This window comes from Seriola dumerili, unplaced genomic scaffold (assembly GCF_002260705.1).
Source record: "Seriola dumerili isolate Sdu_G_001 unplaced genomic scaffold, Sdu_1.0 BDQW01000052.1, whole genome shotgun sequence".
In the NCBI taxonomy this organism is placed as follows: Eukaryota; Metazoa; Chordata; class Actinopteri; order Carangiformes; family Carangidae; genus Seriola; species Seriola dumerili.
In genome coordinates this window covers 11,389,842-11,410,915 of record NW_019174307.1, presented here as the reverse complement: position 1 = coordinate 11,410,915, position 21,074 = coordinate 11,389,842, and the positions used below count along the sequence as shown (strand labels likewise).

General features: G+C 39.2%; 4 protein-coding genes across 6 annotated transcripts; 1 reads left to right on the top strand and 3 right to left on the bottom strand.

The window, feature by feature from the left end:
• Nucleotides 1–390: 390 nt before the first annotated feature.
• Nucleotides 391–6,151, bottom strand: ppig (peptidylprolyl isomerase G). Its single transcript, XM_022740913.1, has 13 exons — nucleotides 6,057–6,151; nucleotides 5,430–5,513; nucleotides 4,828–4,902; nucleotides 4,631–4,738; nucleotides 4,414–4,458; nucleotides 4,238–4,325; nucleotides 4,086–4,115; nucleotides 3,843–3,982; nucleotides 3,539–3,716; nucleotides 3,277–3,462; nucleotides 3,089–3,179; nucleotides 2,723–2,862; nucleotides 391–1,546 (listed from the first exon to the last, which is right to left on the bottom strand). Exons 2-13 carry the CDS (start codon nucleotides 5,488–5,490, stop codon nucleotides 559–561), a joined length of 2,130 nt encoding a protein of 709 aa, XP_022596634.1. The 5' UTR covers nucleotides 5,491–5,513; nucleotides 6,057–6,151; the 3' UTR covers nucleotides 391–558.
• A 969-nt stretch (nucleotides 6,152–7,120) lies between these two features.
• Nucleotides 7,121–12,445, top strand: fastkd1 (FAST kinase domains 1). 3 transcript variants are annotated; one of them, XM_022740548.1, is made up of 15 exons: nucleotides 7,121–7,151; nucleotides 7,568–8,071; nucleotides 8,166–8,234; nucleotides 8,702–8,827; nucleotides 8,903–9,301; nucleotides 9,403–9,513; nucleotides 9,956–10,087; nucleotides 10,165–10,651; nucleotides 10,740–10,854; nucleotides 10,940–11,068; nucleotides 11,228–11,359; nucleotides 11,451–11,564; nucleotides 11,679–11,823; nucleotides 11,926–12,040; nucleotides 12,167–12,445. In XM_022740548.1, exons 2-15 carry the CDS (start codon nucleotides 7,737–7,739, stop codon nucleotides 12,260–12,262), a joined length of 2,505 nt encoding a protein of 834 aa, XP_022596269.1. In that variant the 5' UTR covers nucleotides 7,121–7,151; nucleotides 7,568–7,736; the 3' UTR covers nucleotides 12,263–12,445. The 3 variants fall into 3 exon arrangements, 2 of the variants coding, with proteins under 2 accessions (XP_022596269.1, XP_022596268.1); XR_002664976.1 differs by having other exon boundaries at nucleotides 7,135–7,432; nucleotides 11,451–11,560; nucleotides 12,167–12,251; XM_022740547.1 differs by having other exon boundaries at nucleotides 7,135–7,432.
• A 587-nt stretch (nucleotides 12,446–13,032) lies between these two features.
• klhl41 (kelch like family member 41) lies at nucleotides 13,033–15,812 on the bottom strand. The gene is made up of 6 exons (XM_022740545.1): nucleotides 14,664–15,812; nucleotides 14,412–14,569; nucleotides 14,193–14,300; nucleotides 13,910–14,095; nucleotides 13,411–13,557; nucleotides 13,033–13,263 (listed from the first exon to the last, which is right to left on the bottom strand). Exons 1-6 carry the CDS (start codon nucleotides 15,747–15,749, stop codon nucleotides 13,152–13,154), a joined length of 1,797 nt encoding a protein of 598 aa, XP_022596266.1. The 5' UTR covers nucleotides 15,750–15,812; the 3' UTR covers nucleotides 13,033–13,151.
• Nucleotides 15,813–16,022: 210 nt separating this feature from the next.
• Nucleotides 16,023–20,737, bottom strand: bbs5 (Bardet-Biedl syndrome 5). Its single transcript, XM_022740546.1, has 12 exons — nucleotides 20,574–20,737; nucleotides 20,258–20,340; nucleotides 20,104–20,169; nucleotides 19,711–19,760; nucleotides 19,239–19,366; nucleotides 19,002–19,137; nucleotides 18,353–18,448; nucleotides 17,813–17,875; nucleotides 17,520–17,654; nucleotides 17,194–17,277; nucleotides 16,925–16,948; nucleotides 16,023–16,845 (listed from the first exon to the last, which is right to left on the bottom strand). The coding sequence occupies exons 1-12, from the start codon at nucleotides 20,633–20,635 to the stop codon at nucleotides 16,744–16,746; spliced, it is 1,029 nt and encodes a 342-aa protein (XP_022596267.1). The 5' UTR covers nucleotides 20,636–20,737; the 3' UTR covers nucleotides 16,023–16,743.
• Nucleotides 20,738–21,074: the final 337 nt, after the last annotated feature.

Below are 21,074 nucleotides of genomic sequence, written 5' to 3'. Positions count from 1 at the left end.
AAAAAACTGCCTTCACACTGCAGTATACAACGTCAGTGAATTTTTTTTCAGTTACAAATCCTTTTCTCTAATCTGGCTATGCAGCTTCAGCTACCCATCAACAATGTAACACAGTTAATGGGGAACAAATCCACAATCCCCATTCAGAGCCCAAATGCAGTCCACAGCTTGGCCAAAGCTCACGTGATGCTACAGTGTGTGTAACTGCAGATTTAAGTTAAATGTTAACAGTTGTTTTTGTCTACTGCTCTGCTCTACACCACTCTCTCTCCCTCGTTTACTGCTTTACAGCTTTGTCTCCGTTCAAGACTTCAACCATCTGTTGTAATTTCTTATTGGTGTTATCGGTGTGAATTGTTCCGGAAATGACCTTTGACAGACTTTGGTACATTCATGTTAGCTTTGGCTGAACTGTGATGTGGGTTTTTTTTTTGCACTGAATGAGGAATGTTAATATGTCCAACTCTAGATAAGAAGCTGTTGCTGCATATTACGTGGGTAGTAGGTATAAAAGAGGGACAAAATCCCAATTTATTCCTTTAGGACACCATTACGGGCTCAGTCACTGTCAGAGCTGGAGCTAGAGCTTGATTTATTCCTCTTGCTGTCATTTTTGTCTTTACCTTTTGTACTATCTGGTCTTGGTCTTGCTGGACTTCTTCTGTCTTTGGATTTGGAGGGACTATTAGCTCTTCTTTTGGAATCTGGGCTCTTTTGACTTTTCCTTTTATCATTTCTGTCACTATCAGAACTGCTACTACGTCTTCTCCTTTGGTTGCCGGCTTCTCTGTCTTTTCTATGAGATGATCGATCTTTGCTGTGGTCTCTCTTATTACTCTTACTTCTGGAGCGCCTGCTTCTGTGCGAGTCTCTGGTTTTATTTCTGTCTGGACTTCTTGTTCGATGTTCCTTATCCCTGGACGTTCCTCGCCTCTTATTCTCCCTTTCACTGTTGCATCGTCTTTCCTGACTCCTGCTACGTTCCCTGCCCCTCTCCCTGTCTTTTTCTCGTTTTTCTTTGTCTTTCGATGCTGCAGTTCCGCCTCTATCCCTGTTTCTGCTGCTTGATCTGCGCCCATCTTTTGTGGTTGTTCTTTCTTTGCTTTTTGACTTTGTTCTAGTTCTTTCACCATTTCTTCCTTTTGTGTCCTCTTTATGCTTTTTCTCAGACTCATGGCGCTTATTTCTATCTTTACTGTGATCAGACTCCGATTCCTTTTCTTTCTTATTTATATTTCGGTCTTTGCTCCTCGAGCGACCTCTCCTCTCATCACGTTTGGGGTTGTGACCTTTATCTCTGCTTTTTGACCTCCTGCTCTTTTCTCTGCTTTTACTGCGACTTTGAGATTTATCTCGTTTCTTTGCTGTGTGTTTGCTATGCTTCTCATCCTTCTCTACAGCATCCTCCTCTTTGCTTTTGGATCTATGTGACCGAGTTTTCTTGTCTTTTTTACCCTCAGCTGTTTTTTCATGCTTTGTGCTGGAGGCTCGTCTCTCTCTTCTTGGAGCTTTAGCAGCCTCGTCCTTGGCCTCATTCATGTCACCTCTGTAAAAACAAAAAAAGTGCAAAGGAAATATTACTTACAGATCATGACAACCAACATCAGGCAACAATATGCATTGAATAATGTTAAAAATTAGAATTTTAGAAAATTAATTTCTTACATAATGCATTTCATTAAATATTATTACAATCTAATGAGTGATTAGATTTGAAATACAAAAAGTATTGCAATGGCCTTTGCATTTCATACACAATTTATGCAGGAGAACCTGTCAGGGTCCCATGTTTTGACAGGTTTACTTGTCTTATGGTTGACATTTCATCATTACTGGACAATGAATATGTATGTACTTGTTTAGATTAAAATAAAATGTGGGTCTTGGTACATGTTGGGATACCTCTCCTATGGATGCCTGGCTGGGTAAATAAATTTTAAGTTTTCAAACAACCTCACACAAAAGCCTACTACAGCAGATAACCAACTGATTTTAAATAATACAGCTGTCTACACTGACTTCTGTTCATTTTAGAAAAGTCGATTTTTCCCCTTATGTGTGCAAGTACATGACTGTGTTCTGGGCTTCACTACTGACAAAACACATCTGAGTGCACAACAATGCCAGCAGTAGACCCTTAACCTGCAAACTGAACTATCACTCCAAGATCTAAGCTTAACAGTGAAGTGTGCCATTGCTAGCTGAACAATAAAGCAAAAATTCATTACTCTAAGAAAATATCCAGTTGAGTTTTATTGAATTTATTACAAATAAACCACTCATGCTACAATCTGTACAATGTGTCACTTCCTGTGCAGCAGGGATTTTGACATTAAGGTCTTAGTAGGCAGCACCAGGAGTTGAACAACTATGAAAGCTTTTTAAATTCTTTATATAGGTTGAATTACTACAGTAATACATCAACTGGTGACAGAGAGGACATCTATTTGTTCACATTTATTGTCACAGTCGACTAATCCAAAAAGCATATCTGCAACTGATGAACTGATGAGATATTTTCATAGTTACATGTTCTGTTGCACGTCCTCTTTAATAAATTGCATACATCTAGTACATAGCTAAAACACTTGCATCTGCACACTAAAACATGTGTGCTCATCAAACAGAACATTTTCACAGTCTCAGATTAAAAGATACAAGATCTGTCATTACAGACAAACATCACTACTACTTTGATAAGTTTAGGTTTAGAGCATCTTACCTGTCACCCTTGATCCAGCGCTCTCCAGTGACTGCCCTCATCCTCTGTCGCTGCAGCTCCTGACGCCAGTGTGGAGGAGTTTCACTGCGCCGAAAACGATCCCTAGACCTTGAACGAGAGCGTGACGGAGTCCGGTACCTCTGGATAGGAGAAAAGGACAAACCACTCACTTCTGTTCCATACAGACTCTAAACAGACTGGAAGTAACATTTAACAAGACAAAAAAGTGCAATTAAAATGTTTATAAATGGTGACATTGAATTTTAGGTGTCACTGCCATTTGAAAGCAACTATTTAGAGACTGACATATTCCAGTCTCATTATATTTATTGTGACAAAATTCTAGCTTCACATTATTGCACCTACCCTTGGACCTCTGCCTTTTATCTTCCTGCCAGATCGTGTCATCACCAGTCTTCTATGATATGCTGACTGTGAATTATATGTTATGCCAGTACTGGGGGGGAAAAAAGTAATTAAAATTAATTGACGGTGGGAATTAAATATGACAAAGAGGACAAACTACATAATGAATGCTTGTCAAGCAGACTAACCTCTCTCTTGGCCTTTCCTCTTTATTTCTCTGATCCTTTTCAGCCTCCTCTTTTGACTTCTGGACAGCCTGGGGACTTCTCCTCATGAGGAATCGGTTCTCTGGGATGGGCGGTATTTCTTCAGGACGTACAGTAGATGTAACCACCTCCTCTTGTTCTTTCTCCTCAGCACTTTCCGCCTCTGACCTAGCAAAGCATTACGGCTCAGTATAAAGACACTTGGTACTGTTTACACTGAACACAGTGAAAATAATTTATGTACCTTTTCTTGTCCTTCTTCTTCTGTTTCTTTTTCAGTTTTTTTGCCTTCTTTTTCCGCTTCTTGGATTCTTTCTCAGATTCTTCAGAATCAGAGGAGGAATCTGAGGAGCTTTCAGAGTTGCTGGAGCTACTGCTGGAACTGGAGGAGGCTCGCTCCCTCTTTTTTCCTTCCTTCTTTGCTGCAAATATGTAGAGTGTTACAAGCACTGCTTTACTAAATGTAAAAGTTGTGTCTTCTCAGTCAATAGCAGGAGAGAAGACATTTAAGGTTTTGAAAATACTGAAAATGCTTTGCATAAACAAACCTTTAGATTTAGGAACCAGCTCGCCACAGTTTAAAACTTTCACGTCAGCATATGGTTTGCTGTTATGATCCGTTTTCTGGTTCTCCATGGTTTGAACAACCTCTTGGCCAGAGATCACATGACCAAAAACCACATGGACACTGAGAAAATAAAGTGGTGTTGACCTTTAGCTATGAGACATATCATGTACATTGTGCACTATGCAATCAATTCGATTTTTAGATGTAATCAAGCAGCAATTACCCATCCAGATGTGGTGAGGGTTTTGTCGTTCTGAAGTGTCACAGCAAGCCGTTCAAGAAAAAAAGACATAATTATTTGGAAAGCTTAAGGATGACAGAAAGAATTTATAATAAATCAAATCAATAATATAAAAACATAAACAAAGTGCTTACATGAAAAACTGGGATCCATTTGTATCTTTGCCCCTATTGGCCATAGACAGCAGGTACTCCTTGTTGTGTTTAACAGCAAAGCTTTCATCTGGGGGAAAAGGATAAGATTGTACTGCCATCTTGAAGCCAACGTCGGTTTGGATAACAACTGACAGCTCTGACAGTGGCCTCTTTACCTTCAAAAAAGCCTCCATAGATGGATTCCCCTCCTCTTCCATTGCCTGAGATGTCAAAGAACAAAGAAAACATAAGCAAAGGAGTTGCAGCATGACAGGATATTTGGCATTGTTAAACTCATGTTGATTGTTGGTTATTCAAGCAGATCCTGTAGTGTCGTATTCAGTTTGTTCTAAGATAAGTACCATTCACAACCTTCAATCTTTATTAACTCACCTTCACTGAAGTCTCCTCCTTGAATCATGAAGTCTTTTACAACTCGATGGAACAGACATCCTTTGTAGTGCAGGGGTTTCTGAGTTCCTTTACCAATGCCTTTCTCACCTTGAAGAAACAACAGAAATGATCATGATTAAAGTGTGCAAAAATATGCTGCTAGCATATCATTATTGAGGAGAAAATCCATTATTCACCTGTGCAGAGGCATCTGAAGTTTTCACATGTTTTGGGACAGATGTCTGAAAACAACTCCACCACAACTCTGCCAACTGTGAGAAGACACCAGGTTAGAATAATTTTCTTATATTTAAATTGTGGTGAAACACATGCTCAGTTGTCAGTGTATTAGGAACACACACCTAAAACTAAAGCAGTTTAATTCAACATTCCTGCAATAATCCCCTACCTTCATGTTGGTTATACTGTTCAGGTTTTGTTTAGACAAATTAGAGAGATGCTGATCCAAGTTTACAGCAGTTTTGGAGGCTGTAGTCTGTGGTGCTATATTCTATTGTATGACACTCAGATGTAATCTTTTGTATATACACCCCATTCATATCTATAAGGGTAGACTAAATATTAAAAAGACAATGGGATTTCACAAAGCCACAAACTACACCCTTCAAATGACCAAAATGTGAATCACACCTCTCTACAACAGTTTCCAATACAACCCTCATGAAGTTAGGGTTTATTGCATAGCTACCCCCATTAGACTTCATTAGTATAAGAAATATTTACCCATTTAACTCACAGCTGAGTCATAGTAGGCAGAAATGTGAAGTTTGTTTCTTACCGAGCACATTACTGATTCCAATGTCAAGGAAGCACCGAGGGCGCTGAACCTTGATCCCCATGATCACCTCCACTGATCCAACACCTGTAGGTGAGGAGCACAAATCAGAGAGAGATAAGGGACAGCAGCATGCAACAGGCGAAATGAGATGCAAATCTTGCACATCTCCCGAGCCTGACCATCTGAACGATTTCTTTAAAAGCTACTGAAAACCATTTGAAGCAAAAATAAATGATGATGGTACTGTTTGTAAATCACTGTTGTGCCGTTCAAGTTACCAGATAAACAACAGAAGCGTTACCGACACAGCTGGATTATAATAAACACCATTAGGTTAGCTAATGTTCGTTTGTTTTTTAATCGTGAGATAATGTTATCCAACTAGTGACACGTTTCCAGTTATCTTAAGTGTCCCCGTGTACACACTCACAATCCGGATTAAATCGTTGCGATTTCACACAGCAGTATCTATCTACTCATCGTTAGGCCTGGTGTTAGCATTAGCAAGCTCACCTACCCCCGGTCACACAACATAATAGAGGAATCCTCCTACACAACATGAACCATTTTAGTGCATCAACTACATACATATGTCGATAGAACACCCACAATGTGACACAACATCACCTGGAAAGACAAGAATATTATTCCAAAAGGCGAGCAGCTCTTTACAAACGACGAAAATTAAGTTTCATTCAGTGTTGAGCTCACTGTTTCTAAAGATGGCGCGAGAGGGACGTCAACGTATGTCGAGGCTCGTGCGCCAGTCAACGCAGCGGTGCACGCAGCAGCAGGAGCATAGGAGATTTTATGCCCTGTAATTTATCTGTAAGGTACAACTTTCTCTCAGGCTGTCTAAATCAGCTACATCAACCATTTAATGATTCAGTGAACCCACCTGTGTAGAACATTATTCCTCTTCATATTTCATCTATATTAAAAAAGGAAAACCTTCCACCAGGTCTTTTATCATGGTTTCTTATCTAGAAGCATAGGTTAGGAGGCTTATTCAAAAAAAGACAATGATATAAATTGCTTCTGTTGCAGCTCCACTAAGACTATTGTTTTTTTGTTTTTTTTTGGTACTGCCCTTTTGTGAGAATTGTTTTGGACTTCAACAGTCGTATTAATGAAAATGTTACTTTATTATGGAAGCATGTTTGGTATCCTATGATAACACAAATATGAATTCTCAAATGTATATTACTAATCTTTAAATTTTATTACGATTGCATATTTACAGATAAACAGTCAAACTTGTTGGTTACACAAAGAATGCCAAACAGTATTGACTTGATTTAGTTTTCCACAAATCCAAAGGCTTATAAAAACCGTTAATACTTGGTTTTTGTTTAAAATCTTTGAATTTGAACCCCCTTACAGCTCAGGATTTTTTCTTTTTCCCTAAGTAAAGCATAATATACGGTCACCTTGTGAAAATTATATTGGTTATTTTATGCCAATAAAATAAAGAAATTGAAATGAGGTTGTAAAATAGTGCTAGGGGACTTTACAGAATCGATATTTTCTGAGTTATACAGACGGACATCAGAAGGTATTTACAGTAAGAAAAACTGTTTTGAACACATCAGACCAACTAGTTGCCTTCACGCCCCAACGTGAATGAGCTGCTGCCTGAAGGACAAAACCCAGGGTTTGAAAATCTTCTGACGTCCTTATGTCACTGGCTACGGAAGTGAAACAATGTAGCACACATGCTAGGTAATTTTGACTTTGAATGAGCTTATTTAATGACAGTGTTATATTTTTGTACGACATATAATGTTTAAATCTCTATAATCTGCAGAAATCTACCTAAGAATAGGGTTAGCAAGGGTAGTCTGGTCATTTCAGTCATTTTAAGTGACTGTTTCTTCAACCACGTGAAAACCGCGTTAGAAAACTCAGCTGAGCTCCTGGTAGCACACGGTCTAATGGTACACCAAAGGGAAGTCGCGTTACATCTCTGAGCGGAGCTGTTTCTAAAATCCTCTGAACTTGAGGTCAGCATGTCACATTGAGCTACATTCACTGACATGTCATATGCTTGCCTTTTAATGCAGTAGAACCAGGTATAATGTCATAAATTATGATGCAGGTTAAAAATAATGTGTTTTTTTGTTTGTGTTTTTTCATAGAGGTCCCTGAAGTAGCATGGACACCTTCCGCCCCCAGACTGTTATTTGGTGGATGTAATACCAGTTGGCTGAACCTGCTTGCAACTTTGACATTGAAGTGGATAGTGGACACTGTGTTGTTACAATGAAGACCTCAGTGCATACATAATCTGAGCCAAGGTCTGTGATTATGTTTCGGCTCCGGTGTGTGAATTCCTGCCTTCGTAGGCTCCTTCATGGGGGGACAGTGAACCGAGACCAGGTTCTGGACCAGCTGCAGGTTTGCTTGGCCGAAGACCATGTGTTTGATGTGGTGGGCAAGAACAAGGCCAAGCTCACAGTGAACCATGTCAGCTGTGCTGTGGGGATGCTGTGGCAGTTTCAGAGAGACAAACCTCAGCTACTCAGGACTGTGGATCTCATCAAGAGTCACCCACAGTTCTTGACTCTCCGGGTTTTGGCTGAAAACAAAATTGCTCTTATGGATGATTCTATGTTGGTGGACATACTTTACAGTTTCCTCAGGTACATTAAAATACAGACATCATCACCTTGAAGAGTGTGTTTCTGAATTATAAAACTGTAATGACAATTTACTGAATTATTGTCCATCTTGTAGGCTGAATGTGGATCCACATGACTCTCTTGTTCAACAGTTGGTTTCAGAAGCATGGCTAAGAATAGACAGGTATGATTGCATTCCCCCCTTTTTTTTGCTTGTCTTTAGGTAATTAAATTTTGGGCTCAACTGTTATTTTCATCATTGATTAATCCAGCAATTATTTTCTTCAGTCAATGGAGTAATTGTTTAGTCTATAAGATGTCAGAAAATAGTGAAAATTGTCCATCATAATTTCTCAGAGCCCAAAAGACAGTCAACTGTCCTGTCGTTCCAACCACCAGTGCCAAACCACAAAATAGTAATTTACAATGACACATAATAGAGAAAAGCAGCCAATCTTCACACAGCAGAAGCTGGAACCAGCAAGTGTTTTGCATTTTTGCTTGATAAATGACTGAACAGATAAATCGGTATGAAAATTGTTATTAATCTTTCTGTCAGTTGTCTATTAATCGTCTAGTGGTCTAATTTCTGATTAATTGTCTAATTGTTTCAACACTCATGAGATGTTACACAAATGTGTGTTTTTGCAGATTTCCAATGGCCTCCCTGTCCAAGTTTGCTATTTGTCTAAGTGATCAACACCTTCAACAAAGTCCTCTAATGGGCCGCATCACAAGTATTGTGGATCAGAGGCTGTCATCGATGGATGATGCCAGGTTGGTCGTCATACAAATGTGATCAAATTTAAGCATCTCATATTGTGTATTTACTCTGCTGTGTTGTTTTCTCAGGGTCCTAACTACACTGATGATAAGCACATCATCCCTGGTGTCTCCCCGGCTGCGGGATGCCTTAATTAACAGAGCAGATCTTCTCCTTGACACCATGAATCCCTCACAGTACAACAACCCTCGGAGAGTGGTGCAGTTCCTACGCAACATCAAGTACAGCCACCGGCCTCTGCTGGAGAAGTGCAACCAGATCCTTTTGTGCAACATTCCCAGGCTAGACGCAGAGAATATCAGCATCATCATGGGGCTGTATCAGTCCCTGCAGTTCAACAACTGTGACTTCAGGCTGGCTGTTAAACAAAGACTGATAGAACTGATTGATTCAAGCACTGATCCTTTCTCCTTTACTAAACTGTTTGTTGCTCTGGCTCCCATGGCCAGTCAGGAGATCAGAGAAGGGTTTGTATGATTATTAGTGAAGGAATACATGAGTAGAAATCTGACCCTTTACAGCAGTCCTCAAGTCTCACTGGTCTACTTTGTGGTTTAATTCCTCTCAGGTTGGAGAACACTGCCTTCCTGTTGGCGGATGAGCTCAGTGCACACCAGGCTCTGGCTATAGCCGAAGCACTAGAAGAGATTCAAAGCAGGAACCTTAGCTTACTGAACAAGTGAGTTCATATCTCTGCCATATAGCAGCAGAGCCAATATATCAACTTATTGCAGATATATTAGCATTGCCATATTTGTCAGCTGAAAAGTAACAGGAAAATGACAGTACAGAATTGCCATTTTTGAGGTAGAGGATTGAAAGTTCATTCTTGGATACAGGACCATTAAGGAGCCTCACACAATCTCCCTCAGCAGACGCAGCTGTCCTGTTGTCATGTAATTGGAGAGGTTCATATTTCAATGTTTATCAGGACTTAAAGGACTTTTCACCTGTGTTGTCTTAAAAGTTGAGACTGAAAATTCATTCCTGACATTGGAAATGCTGGTTGACAAAATTTTATTTAAAAAGAACAAAAATCCATTGATATATCATTATCAGATAAAAAAAAAAAGTCTGTTGAATATTTTGTAAAATGTAATCATTACTAAACTACTTTCCAGAATTGCATCAGTAATCCAGAGGAACCTTCATGTGTATAAACCGGTGGAGGTGGCCAGAATCACCCAAGCCCTTTATCTGTTCCAATACCAGAACCCTGAACTCTTCACCAAACTAAGAAACATTTTGGTCAAGTAAGTCTTAATTTGAGCTAAAGAGCCATTTTGCTCCACATATTGATTATATAGACTGATTACACTTTGTCTTGCAGCTTTTTGCAGCACAGCGTCTTCCCCTACGAGGTAACCATGCTGACCCGTGTTCTGTCCATGCTGCCCTGCCCACGGCTCGATGAGGCTGTGACCTCACGGGTAGAGGCGGTGGTGACGCAGTGCAATCTCAATGACCTCAACACCATTTCCTTTGCCATTGCCAAGTGGGTGCGGAACGATCCGTCCTACCGCCACAACACTCCCAGCAAGTATGTCCGTCTGCTGCAGACTCTGAACCGCTGCGGGCACGAGAGGCTACAAACAGCCGACCGGCTGGACTTGGTGCTTGAGGAGCTCAGGTACGTTTCAGGGGAGTGGTTTGAAGAAATGTTGCTCGAAGAGACGATGGTCATGCTGCAGAGGATGATGGACCAAATAAACTGGACCAATGTGCCAGAGCTGTCCCTCTTCTTAACCCGGATGAATCACCTCTGCCCTCCTCTGATGGACCGAATCGCCAGTGTGGCTATTAAAGACATCGACAAGGTGCTTTAAGAGACAACACAGCATGCTAAGTCTGGAATTACTAATTATATATTAACTGTACTTTTCCTGTCCTTTTTTAATTTTGAAGATTCACTACTCGGCAACATATGCCACCCTGCTGCCCTTTTCTGTCCTGAATTATGATCCTGCACAAGCGGACGAGTTGTATGATGCTTGTATTCAGCGCTTTACTCCTCATATCAGTAAGTGAATAATCATTTTATAGACTTGTTTTTTTATTTATTTTAAGATCACACTAATGCATAACATCTCTACATGTGCTTGTAGGCTCCTTTGACCCCCATCTGCTAGTTCTCCTGGCATACTCCTTGGCTGTGGCTGACTGTTTTCCTGAAGAACTGGTCAGAGAAATCTTCAGTATCGACTTTCTGGGAAAACTGGATTCCCAACTAGAAAGTATGTGCCTTTATGGTGTGAATTATATATATATATATATATATATATATATATATAAAAATTTCCTCCTGTATGTGTGGCAGAATATTCATCTTAAGATGTAAGCACTTCACACTTGTTGAATAGGACTAATGTAACTGTTCACATTGCTTCTTACAGCCCTACCTGATGCCCTCAACATGCGGACCAGACTGCGCCTCATGGAGCTCAATCGTGCCGTGTGTCTTGAGTGTCCTGAGTTCCAGGTGCCGTGGTTTCATGAGCGCTACTGCCAGCAGCTGCAAAAGAAAGGTAATGAGGTCTTCAGGTCTTGATGGGGTAGAAGTTTGAATTAAATCAATTCATACCATTCAGTGTCTGTAAAATTGTTTATTTTTTTCAGGGAATGGCGTTGTCAGTTCTGTGCAGCAGCAAATCCACAAAATGCTGGGTGAAGTTCTAGGTGGCATTAACTGTGTCCGAGCAGCAGTTTTTACTCCATATTTTTACACCGTAGGTGAGTAGTAGGATTGAATTCATCCTTCGTGTGGGCCTCAATAGAAGTGAATGGGAAAAGGAGCGAATATTTGTATGATAGAAGTGTAATGTGGACATTTTTTTGTACTTTCAGACTTTGAATGCATACTGGACACACACCTACAGCCGCTGCCTTACAGCACTCCGAGCACACTGCAGATCTCAGACAGAGGGAAGGTTCACTGGGGGACGAGCTCAACGGAAAACATCATGGATGAGCTGCCACCTGGAGCTCAGCGGTACAGACACAAACAGAACACAGAGCCTGAATACTGAAGATGATTACTAAGACCACTCAGAAATGAAATACATTTGACATTTTGTTTTTACTTATCACCCAGAGTTGCTGTGGACTTCCTCGATTCAAAGTGCTTCTGTAAGAATTCTCATCATATGAAAGGTGAAGCCTTGATGAGAAAAAGACACCTTGAAATTCTGGGATATCGTGTTGTTCAGGTAAGAAGACACGATTTAAGTTAACATGGCATGTAGCACTGTACATGTCTTGTACTGAATCTTATTAAATGTCTGACACTGACAGTGAAATAATTAGTGTATTTGTTTTTTGTTTTTTTGTTACAGATCCCTCATTATGAATGGAACTCTATGGAGCTTTCAACACAGGATGCCTGGAAGGAATATCTAAAGAAGAAAATATTTAGAGAGCTTTCTTCTTGAAGGCATTATTTATTGAATGAGAAAGGAAATGTTACATTGGACACTGAGCTTTCAGCCTGGTTTTAAAGAAATTCTTGGCAGTGAGTGACTGAGTGCAAAGATTCAAGTGCTCCTTATTTTTTTGTCATAGAGCCTAAAATTGACATGAATCTACCTCATTCATGTTAAGTAAGATTGTATGTAATGTGCTTTTGTATTCTTTTTTTTTTTTTTTTTTTTTTTTTTTTTAATAAAATCTAAAGCATCATTTTCTGTTTTGTACATATCTAACAATAATAGGTTTGCACTCAAATAAGAGGTCCATCAACTGGAGTCAAGGTGTAAGTTACTGTATTCTCTTGGTATGGTATACAAACTCACAAATTCAGTCTTTCAACTGATTTTAGAGCTTTTCCACATGAACACCAGCAGACATCTGACTAGTTATTTTTCTTGTATAACAACCGCAATTAGGGTGAAGTTGAAGTCCGTCGAGCATATGCACAGGGCCTCAGGTCCTTGGTATAGTACTTGAATATTTTTATGAGCTGTGGGTAATGATATTTTAAATTTAAAACTACATATTGTAGCTGAATGGTAGAACATTTCTAGATTGAATAAAATATTTATTTCTATGCAAAATATAACCTGTTGGCTGTAATAAGTTGTATGTGTAGGAGTAAGATCTGAAAAAACAGCAATTTCTGGTCCAAATAAAAATGATTGTTCACTGTATGAAATTGTTGATCATGTTAAATCATGATACATTTTTATTAAAACAAAAACTCAGTACAGGCAAAGGGGACGTGGCTGATATGTTAAAATGATAAATGACAACAATGAACCTCTAAATAAGAGCGTGTACATAAAACACTTCTGCAGCAGTAGACTGAATGTCCCCGAACCGTCGTTACAGTTTGGGCATTCTGGCTGTGTTGAGACGCATGGACACACAGGTGGCTCCAGCAGCGTAACGCATCTCTCTGATCATACCACTCCACTGCTTCTTGTCCTCTTCATACCTGGTAAGGAAGTTAAAACATGTTACTGTATTAGACAGTTGAGAGAGTGCAGGGAGAGTTGTCATTGTAAAAGAAAATCACAAAAAATCATGTTATTTGCCACAACGTATAAAATTTACTGTATAATGCAACAAAATCAACACTTACTGCCAAATGTCAATGATTTCACTGGGTGCACACTCTTTATTGTCATTCTCCACCATGGCGAAGCCTCCTACAGCGTACAGCAGCCCTCCACAGCTGACCAGGTTGACTGAACTCCTCTCCTGGGGAAACTCTGTGAAGGGTGACCACCTGCAACAAGGTGCACTCAGCTGGATTAATGTGATATCTCTATGGGTTTTTTCTCTGGTCCTTAAAAATTCTCAGCAAGAGTTACTTGACTCTTTCTCTAATCAACTGCAACATTTCATGGATATTTGACAGAAACTGATTTGGATGTTATATTTGAAAATGAAAACATTATAATAACACAGTCTAGTATTTGTTTTGCAGTGTGACATATGCTATCTACATGGAAGAGTGACAACAAAAAACATAAAAATGATGATATCCAAACACATTTATGATTCCAAATATGGTAAAAACAATAGACACTTTGTAAGTTTAAAGGGTCTATACTGATTGTAACAATAAAAGCACATACTTGTTGGTTCCAAAGTCATAGGCCTCACATGCACCAGTGAGGCCTTCTTCATTGACTCCTCCAGCCACAATAATCTTCCCGTTGTGGATGACTGCTCCAAACATCGACCTGGGTGTCTTCATGGAAGCCACCTCCTTCCACTCTGACCTCTTGTGGTTGTATGCAAACATCTTGTTGGTTGTTTTACTTTACCAGCGAGACAAAATGATTCACAAGAAGGGTTAACGTACTGTGAAAATCATATTTTGACTTTATATTATATGTTCTAGCGTCGCAGTCTTACTTGTCATCTGTTTTGCCTCCGATACAGTACACCAGCCCGTTCTCAGAGACCACACAGTGGCCGTGGATTTTCAAGGGTAACTTTTTTGTCTCAGTCCACTTCATTTTCCTACAGGGGCAGATAAAGTGACAGAGAATATGTTCAACAGTGAATCCACATAAATGTTCTCAATAAGAACCCATTGAATTAACATCCAGAGGGTTGATGTGTTGAACTTACTCAGTGTCATAGCACATAACAGTGTCATGTGACTCATCGGACTGTAAATCTTTTCCTGCTACAGCAAAGATGAAGTTTTCAGATTCCCCCATAGCAAAGAGACACCGGGGGGAGGGCATCGGTGGCAGAGCAATCCATTCAGCAGCAAGGCTGTCCAACTGAGAGGCACAGTAAAAAATTTTTTAAATAAAGTGAGGAAATTAATTTTCTGGAATGTAATGTTAATGCAAAGTAGACAAAAGCTTTTCCTACCTGGTAGAGGTAACATTGCAGTGGGTTTTCTTTGTCCTCTTCATCAACAAAGAGTCCTCCCAACACATACAGATTGTTCTTCTTTGATATCAGACTGACATGGTTTCGGGGGATCTGCTCAGCCATCCCAGCGAGAAAACATTCGTTCTCCTTGCCATCATAGGCCACAGCAGCAGTGTCGTTGATCATCAATAGCATGTCTTTGGCATACATGCCATATCTGCGCTCATCATTTAGGTAGCCAGGCAACTTGCCCTCCTCTCCTTCTTCACCACCTTGTCCCTTTTTCTTCTCGGGCAGCTTCCCTGCAAAGGCGTCCTTGATGACTTTGAGTTTCTTGACAAGCTCAGGATCAGCCTTGATGAGGTCATCTTTCTCTACTTTCTCCTTGAAGTACTTCTCAGGGAGCAAACGGAAGCGAATACACTCGAAGGCCTCCTGTAAGGATTTTATGCGCTTCTCTTTGTCTTTCCTGATCCACCTCATGAGTAACTCAAACACCATCTCCTCTTTATCTACATTCAGTGCATCTGCTCCAATAATAGCAAAGAGTTCAGGTGGAGCAAGCTCTAAAAAATCCTCATCCTTGACTATGGTCTCAAACCTATCTGCAATGTAATCTCGGGCTGCGATGGCCAGTCTGGCGCAGTTCAGCATCAGTCCCAGCCTGTAGATGGCAAGACAGTTTTTCTTCGACAGCTTCTTCTGCAGGTAATTCACACAAACTGTGAACACTGAGGGGATCTGGAAGCGATTGGCAACAGACAAAATATCCTGCACATTATCGTCGTTGATGTCAATCTCTGCTGAGTACATGTAATTCACAATCACCTCCAAAATATTGGGGTCCAGATTCTCCAGAACAACCTCAGTTTTGTCCGCTTCCTTGCCATCCTCTGAGAAGTAAAGCTCCCGGAAATAAGGACTACATGCTGCCAGAATGAGCCGATGGCAGGGGATGCTTCTGTCTCCAACCTTTAGGATACAGTCAATTAACTTATTCTCATTCAGAAGCTCTTTGAGTCCATCCTGCAGCAAAGTGCTCTGAAAAAGACGGAGATCTTCCTTCAAGCCTTGGGGATCCATTCTTTTAGGACAGGAAGTGAATGAAGGTGAAGCAGTTTTTGACCGACTGTCCCAGCTGGTGAAGACAGAGAACTATAGGCAGTCAGGTCTGAAGCCACTTCAATATAACTGTGCCCCTCTAAATATAGCCAACCACCCCATCTATGAAGAATTCTGGTTGGCCAAATCGGTGAGCTCACACAGCTGTCACAGAGTAGAAACAAATGTGACGGCCTTGTCACCCCAGTGATTAGTAACAACATTGTTGTACAGCCACACAAAAATAACCTCTGATCTTTTCATTTTATTTACTCCTGTCTATCTAATACAGTGAAAATACATTCTTACAAGAAATGCAGCAAAGTACATAATGAAAACACAAAACACTTACCACAATAGCAGGACCATTTGCTCTGCTGTATGTGGTAACAGTACTACGATGGTGTATATTCTAGTAACATCTATGTGTGGAGTGAGTCATAATTCACTGATAGTAATGACTATTTCCCTACAGTGTGTGATTCAGTATTTGTGTGAGTACATCCAAAGGGGAATTACCTAACCACCAGACAGGGTAAGTGAACAGCTGCTGCCACAAGAGGTGACCGTTTGTCCTCTTTTAACATTTTTAACATACTTTAGCACCTTGTACAGTTTTTTAAAATTTTTTATTTAGCCTTAGATCATTGGGTTCTTTCCCCATGCAAATGAATTACAATGTATGTATGAGATACCTACACATTGAAATTGTTTAAAAAATATGCTCTCCAATATCTATTTAAATACATTTATTTATTAACTTTTAACAATACAAACTGAATTATATTTCACATTCTATTCACTAGAAGAAAATATACTTTACGTATAAATTATCCCACAATTAATCTGTCACACATGCAATATAGTGTTTTCTTATTATGAAAAGTATGTATGCGGAAGCTGTACAACTTTTAACCTGAGCTATAAATACATAAATTATTTCCTGGATAATTACACTATGTAAATGTACATTACTTCAGCCCATGACTTCCCACAGTCCATTAAGCGTGAAGCCATCCTTTAGCTTCTCAATGGCGAGGCCCAGCTCCTCAGAGAACACTGGCTCACGGTCTTGTTGCTTTGGAACGACAATAAACAAGTTTCACATACTGTGCAACATATTTTTATAATTGTAATCACTAGCTGTGAGAATTTACCTTATTGCCATCAGCAAAGTAGGCCTGGAAGCAAGGAAACATAAACAAGTAATTAGCACATTTAATCAAACTAACTGGGTAGTCACTGTCTGTAATAACAGGGTATTGTTATCAGATGAGAACTACTCTGACAAACATAAGTACTAGCCAACATAAATTCATGGTTGTTCATTATGCTGAAAGGCATTAGCTAACAGCTATTCTGAGAGTCTGAAAACTAAGCCACTGACACTCAGATGAGTGTAACGGTGGCCAACGGAAATACTCACGGTGAAAGCATCAGTCTGCTCATCGGGCTCAATTTCCACATCATCAGGAGGTTGTTCCACTGTGAGTTCTTCCAGTGGCTGGGGCTGCAATCATTGTTAGGACAAACAGCGCTATGACAACAGGATCAACTGAACTGGTGGAAAGGCCACCTACAGTGAAGTATTCAAAACATTAATGGGAATATAGGTGGAAGAAATCAGCTGTTAAAATGACAGTATTACATTTTACACCATTTTTAAAGTTGGTTTGTTTACAGTTTTACTTATTAGTTATACTAATGAGGTGTTCAGGGTTAGGCATTTTAATAACATTCTGATATTCCTACCTTTTCTTCCATTTCATAGTCCACTCCAAAGATGGGGTTTGCAGAGTACACCTTATGCAATGAGTTGATTTCCTTAAGTGCGTCCTGAAGCTTATCCACAGGGTCAATTTTAAATCCAAGCACATAGCCACCACTCTAAAACCGAAAAGGCACAGTATATTTCTAGATTACCAGCAAACAAATCAGAGAAAGGCGTATTATATTGGTATTATTGTTATTGTTATATTATTTAATCATTATATTGTTATCAGTTCAGGTGAATGGGACTCAAACTGCAGAGAATAACAGGTTACCTGACGTGAACTCTCTATCACCAAAGCCAAGCCAAACTTTGAGTCTCTTATTCTGATAGACCACTTTGGGGGAAAAGGATTAAAAAACAAACAAACAAAAGAAACAAGATAATTAGTAGAAGCTTGTGTGCAAGGATGCAGTGGTATCTGTGAGTGTAGTGAAAGTACCTCAATTTTAAAAACTGTTACATCCACACCTGAGTGTGTAACAGATGGTGTGTATGTTTGTTAAAACATGAAAATGGAGATGGTACATACAAATTTTGGGGACAAGCCCAAATTGTGAATACTTCTACTGTCTAGATTACAGTATCTGGGACCTCTGTTTGTTGCCATTAAGACTAGTTTAAAACATTTTGAGCCACAAATAAAAAATAAAAGTAAAAGTAAAAGCCACTGAGTGACTTAAAAGTATCTGTAAAAACCAGAATGCTGTTTATTAGAACCAATCAAAAAGGCAAGCTCATTTTGCCCATTTAATTAAGTCAAGATGAAAGTCTGAAGATAAGATCTTTATTGTTAATTGTGTATTATACTTACAATCTGGAGGTAAGGAATGCTGACATTGAAGCTCTCATTCATATTGGCATGCCACACAATCCGAACATTTGTGATAAAGAAAGTCCCAAGATTGCCCTAAAAAAAGACAACAAACAACCATGGAGTCAATGTAACCCAGTTACTCACACCGCAAACAATTTATCCTTCAACCTTGCTGACTCCACGTACTGGATGTGGTCTTCTTAAGAATCGGAACCAATGAATGGAGGCGTAAGAGGCAAACAGTAGATACTGTATTTACACTTCATTAACTCACTGCAGCGGGCTCATCTAAATTTCACACATTTATATCCTGTTAACTGTTAGTGACTTTTTATCAATACATTTCAGCAAACAAGAAAATATAATGAGGTTTAAAATTAGTTATTAAATTAGTTTTGTTGTTACATTGTTTTACTTGTTACGTTTTCACTGGTCATTTCAATGACAAATGAAAGTACACATGCCTCAATACATTTGCACTTTTCAATATACAGTATCTGTTTACATCCTTCTGTTAAGCTCCATGTACTTGTATGTATGTAGAGCTAGTTCTGGTTTTATCTGTACATGTAGATCTGTACATTTTGTAAACTTGGAAATGCTGAAAATCATTTCAACAGACACATTTCATGAAGAACACCAGTACCTGATCACTGGATAAATTCCACACTCCATTAATTTTATCATACACTTGTTCCCGGGGCAAAAGCCTCAGCTGCTTATTTTGAATGAGAGCAGCTCGCAGTTTGAGGTCCCTGTACATTTTAGATGTCTCATAGGCCCTGCAACAAAACAAAACATGTAAAATATTTACTGTGTTTTGTACATACATTTTGTGTACAGCATAAGCAGAGAATTGAAGATTCCCTCAGCATTGTTTTACCTGTGTACAGCAATGACGGAAGTAAAGAGCCGTGGACTTCCTGGAACCACATTTGTGAAAATGAACTCAAATCTTGTGTTGTTGGACTTTGTCAAGATGTAGAGTGCTTCAGTTTGACCTCTCAATTTCTGGCAAAGAACATGAAATTCCTAAATTAGCATTTTTATCCATTTTATTATGACTTCTTCATATATTAATTACAACAAGTTATAGCATGTTGAACCAAAGTTGCTGTTGTTTGCTTTGTTCTTGCATAGATTGAAACATTTTTCCACTTTAGAATGACTTGTGAATTAAAACACAAACACAAACCTTGAGGTAATCAAAATTGTCCATTTAAAAAGTGCCTATAATATGTCAAGTAAATTGATTCTGGACAAAAACTGTGGAATTTAAATAATATTACAAAAAATATTTAATAACAAAACATTCAATAGTTAGAAAAGTAGAAATAAAACAGGGTTTTACTTACTGAGTTAGCTGTCCTTGTTGTGATGTTAATTATTGAGTTGTAACCCACAGCTGAAAAAATAACAGATTTGTATTTAGATTAACTGTATTTTTCACATAGTTTCACACTTAGCTTCTTGTAGTCATCTTGACACTCTGTTTTTGTTGGCATGCAGTGGCTATTGTGGGCACTCAAAGTAAAGTCTTTAAGACACAAACCACAGTCAAAATTGAGGTTTCACAAGAAAGCAATTAAACCTACAATAAAAGCAGGTTTAATCCCTTAAGGATGTCAATTAATACCATTTACCAAAGTCATTTAATGCCATGCACTTCCAAGAGCAGACAAAAATAATCAGCTAATGTTGGCAGAATCAAAGTACAGAAATGGATTCAACCATGCAGGTGTACTCACACAAATTGACTCTTGGCAGGGCCAGAGAATGCCAAATGATCCTCAGATTTGTTACCAACAGTCGTCCTGCAAAAAAGTCGACATTATCAGTTATTAACAATCTGACCAGCCACACACAAGATACCCAGATAGTGTTAACTTCCATAACAGCTACCTCTATCTCCGTTGTTTCCTTTCGTGTCTTCTATGGAGTCCAGACAGTCTATCAACACCTCTCCTGGACGAGTTTTCATCTGCCTGTTAACAGCGTCACATTGATAGAGTGACAGTGATCTACCACATCTCTACACCAAGACGAATACAACATTACACTAACATAAAACCTTTTTTTCCACGACAGAATACAAAGTTAAACACAATTATCTGGAAAACATCACAGCCAAATATTAGCAACAGGCCATGTAGCGTATCTGAGCTAACCAGTTTATACGATAGGAAAATAATCCCAAACTAATTCAGCGTTAACTTACTGCGCTGTTATGTCGAATCTAACGTCTCTGTCTTCCCAGAGAGCATCTAAAACAGATGCCATGGCCACAGGTTATCACTCTCACTTGTTAATTTGGTAGCGTTAATTAAACTGCTGTTGGTTTAGCTGCTAGCTAAATTTCTACGATGCTGGCTAATCTGAAGAAGCCTGGCGTCACAATCACCGTGGCAACAGACGGCAAGCCAAAGGGACATAAAGTAGTTTAGACCTCGTAAGTTTTTGTTTTATTTTTTACCAGAAGTTTTATTACTTAAAACGATCAAAAATAACATTGCAAAACGAAAATAGCGAATTAATTTCTTTAATCTTTTTTTTTGTTTAATTTGTGTTCGTCCCAATTGCGATGTTATTGTGATGTACCCTATTATTTCTGTTTTACGACTCTTGGCGGTTAGTAACATTCGATTTCAGTTTCAGTAGGCTATATTTTTGTACACTTGGGCAATAATCTCTCCAAATTTTCCCTGTTTCTGATGGCCAT

Bases quoted from the DNA above. Each gene is read 5' to 3' on its own strand.
- fastkd1 (XM_022740548.1), top strand. From the start codon at position 7,737: ATGTTTCGGCTCCGGTGTGTGAATTCCTGCCTTCGTAGGCTCCTTCAT. The intron at 8,235-8,701 runs GTATGATTGCAT...GTGTTTTTGCAG, and splicing joins GCATGGCTAAGAATAGACAG to ATTTCCAATGGCCTCCCTGT. The intron at 11,360-11,450 runs GTAATGAGGTCT...TATTTTTTTCAG, and splicing joins CCAGCAGCTGCAAAAGAAAG to GGAATGGCGTTGTCAGTTCT.
- ppig (XM_022740913.1), bottom strand. From the start codon at position 5,490: ATGGGGATCAAGGTTCAGCGCCCTCGGTGCTTCCTTGACATTGGAATC. The intron at 3,463-3,538 runs GTACATAAATTA...ATGCTTTGCTAG, and splicing joins AAGAAGAAGGACAAGAAAAG to GTCAGAGGCGGAAAGTGCTG. The intron at 3,180-3,276 runs GTTAGTCTGCTT...TTTCCCCCCCAG, and splicing joins GAGGAAAGGCCAAGAGAGAG to TACTGGCATAACATATAATT.
- bbs5 (XM_022740546.1), bottom strand. From the start codon at position 20,635: ATGGCATCTGTTTTAGATGCTCTCTGGGAAGACAGAGACGTTAGATTC. The intron at 19,761-20,103 runs GTGAGTACACCT...TTATTTTTTCAG, and splicing joins CCTGCCAAGAGTCAATTTGT to CTGTGGGTTACAACTCAATA. The intron at 17,876-18,352 runs GTAAGTATAATA...TTTCCCCCAAAG, and splicing joins GCATTCCTTACCTCCAGATT to TGGTCTATCAGAATAAGAGA.
- klhl41 (XM_022740545.1), bottom strand. From the start codon at position 15,749: ATGGATCCCCAAGGCTTGAAGGAAGATCTCCGTCTTTTTCAGAGCACT. The intron at 14,301-14,411 runs GTAAGTTCAACA...CTGCCCCTGTAG, and splicing joins GTTATGTGCTATGACACTGA to GAAAATGAAGTGGACTGAGA. The intron at 13,558-13,909 runs GTATGTGCTTTT...ACCTTGTTGCAG, and splicing joins TATGACTTTGGAACCAACAA to GTGGTCACCCTTCACAGAGT.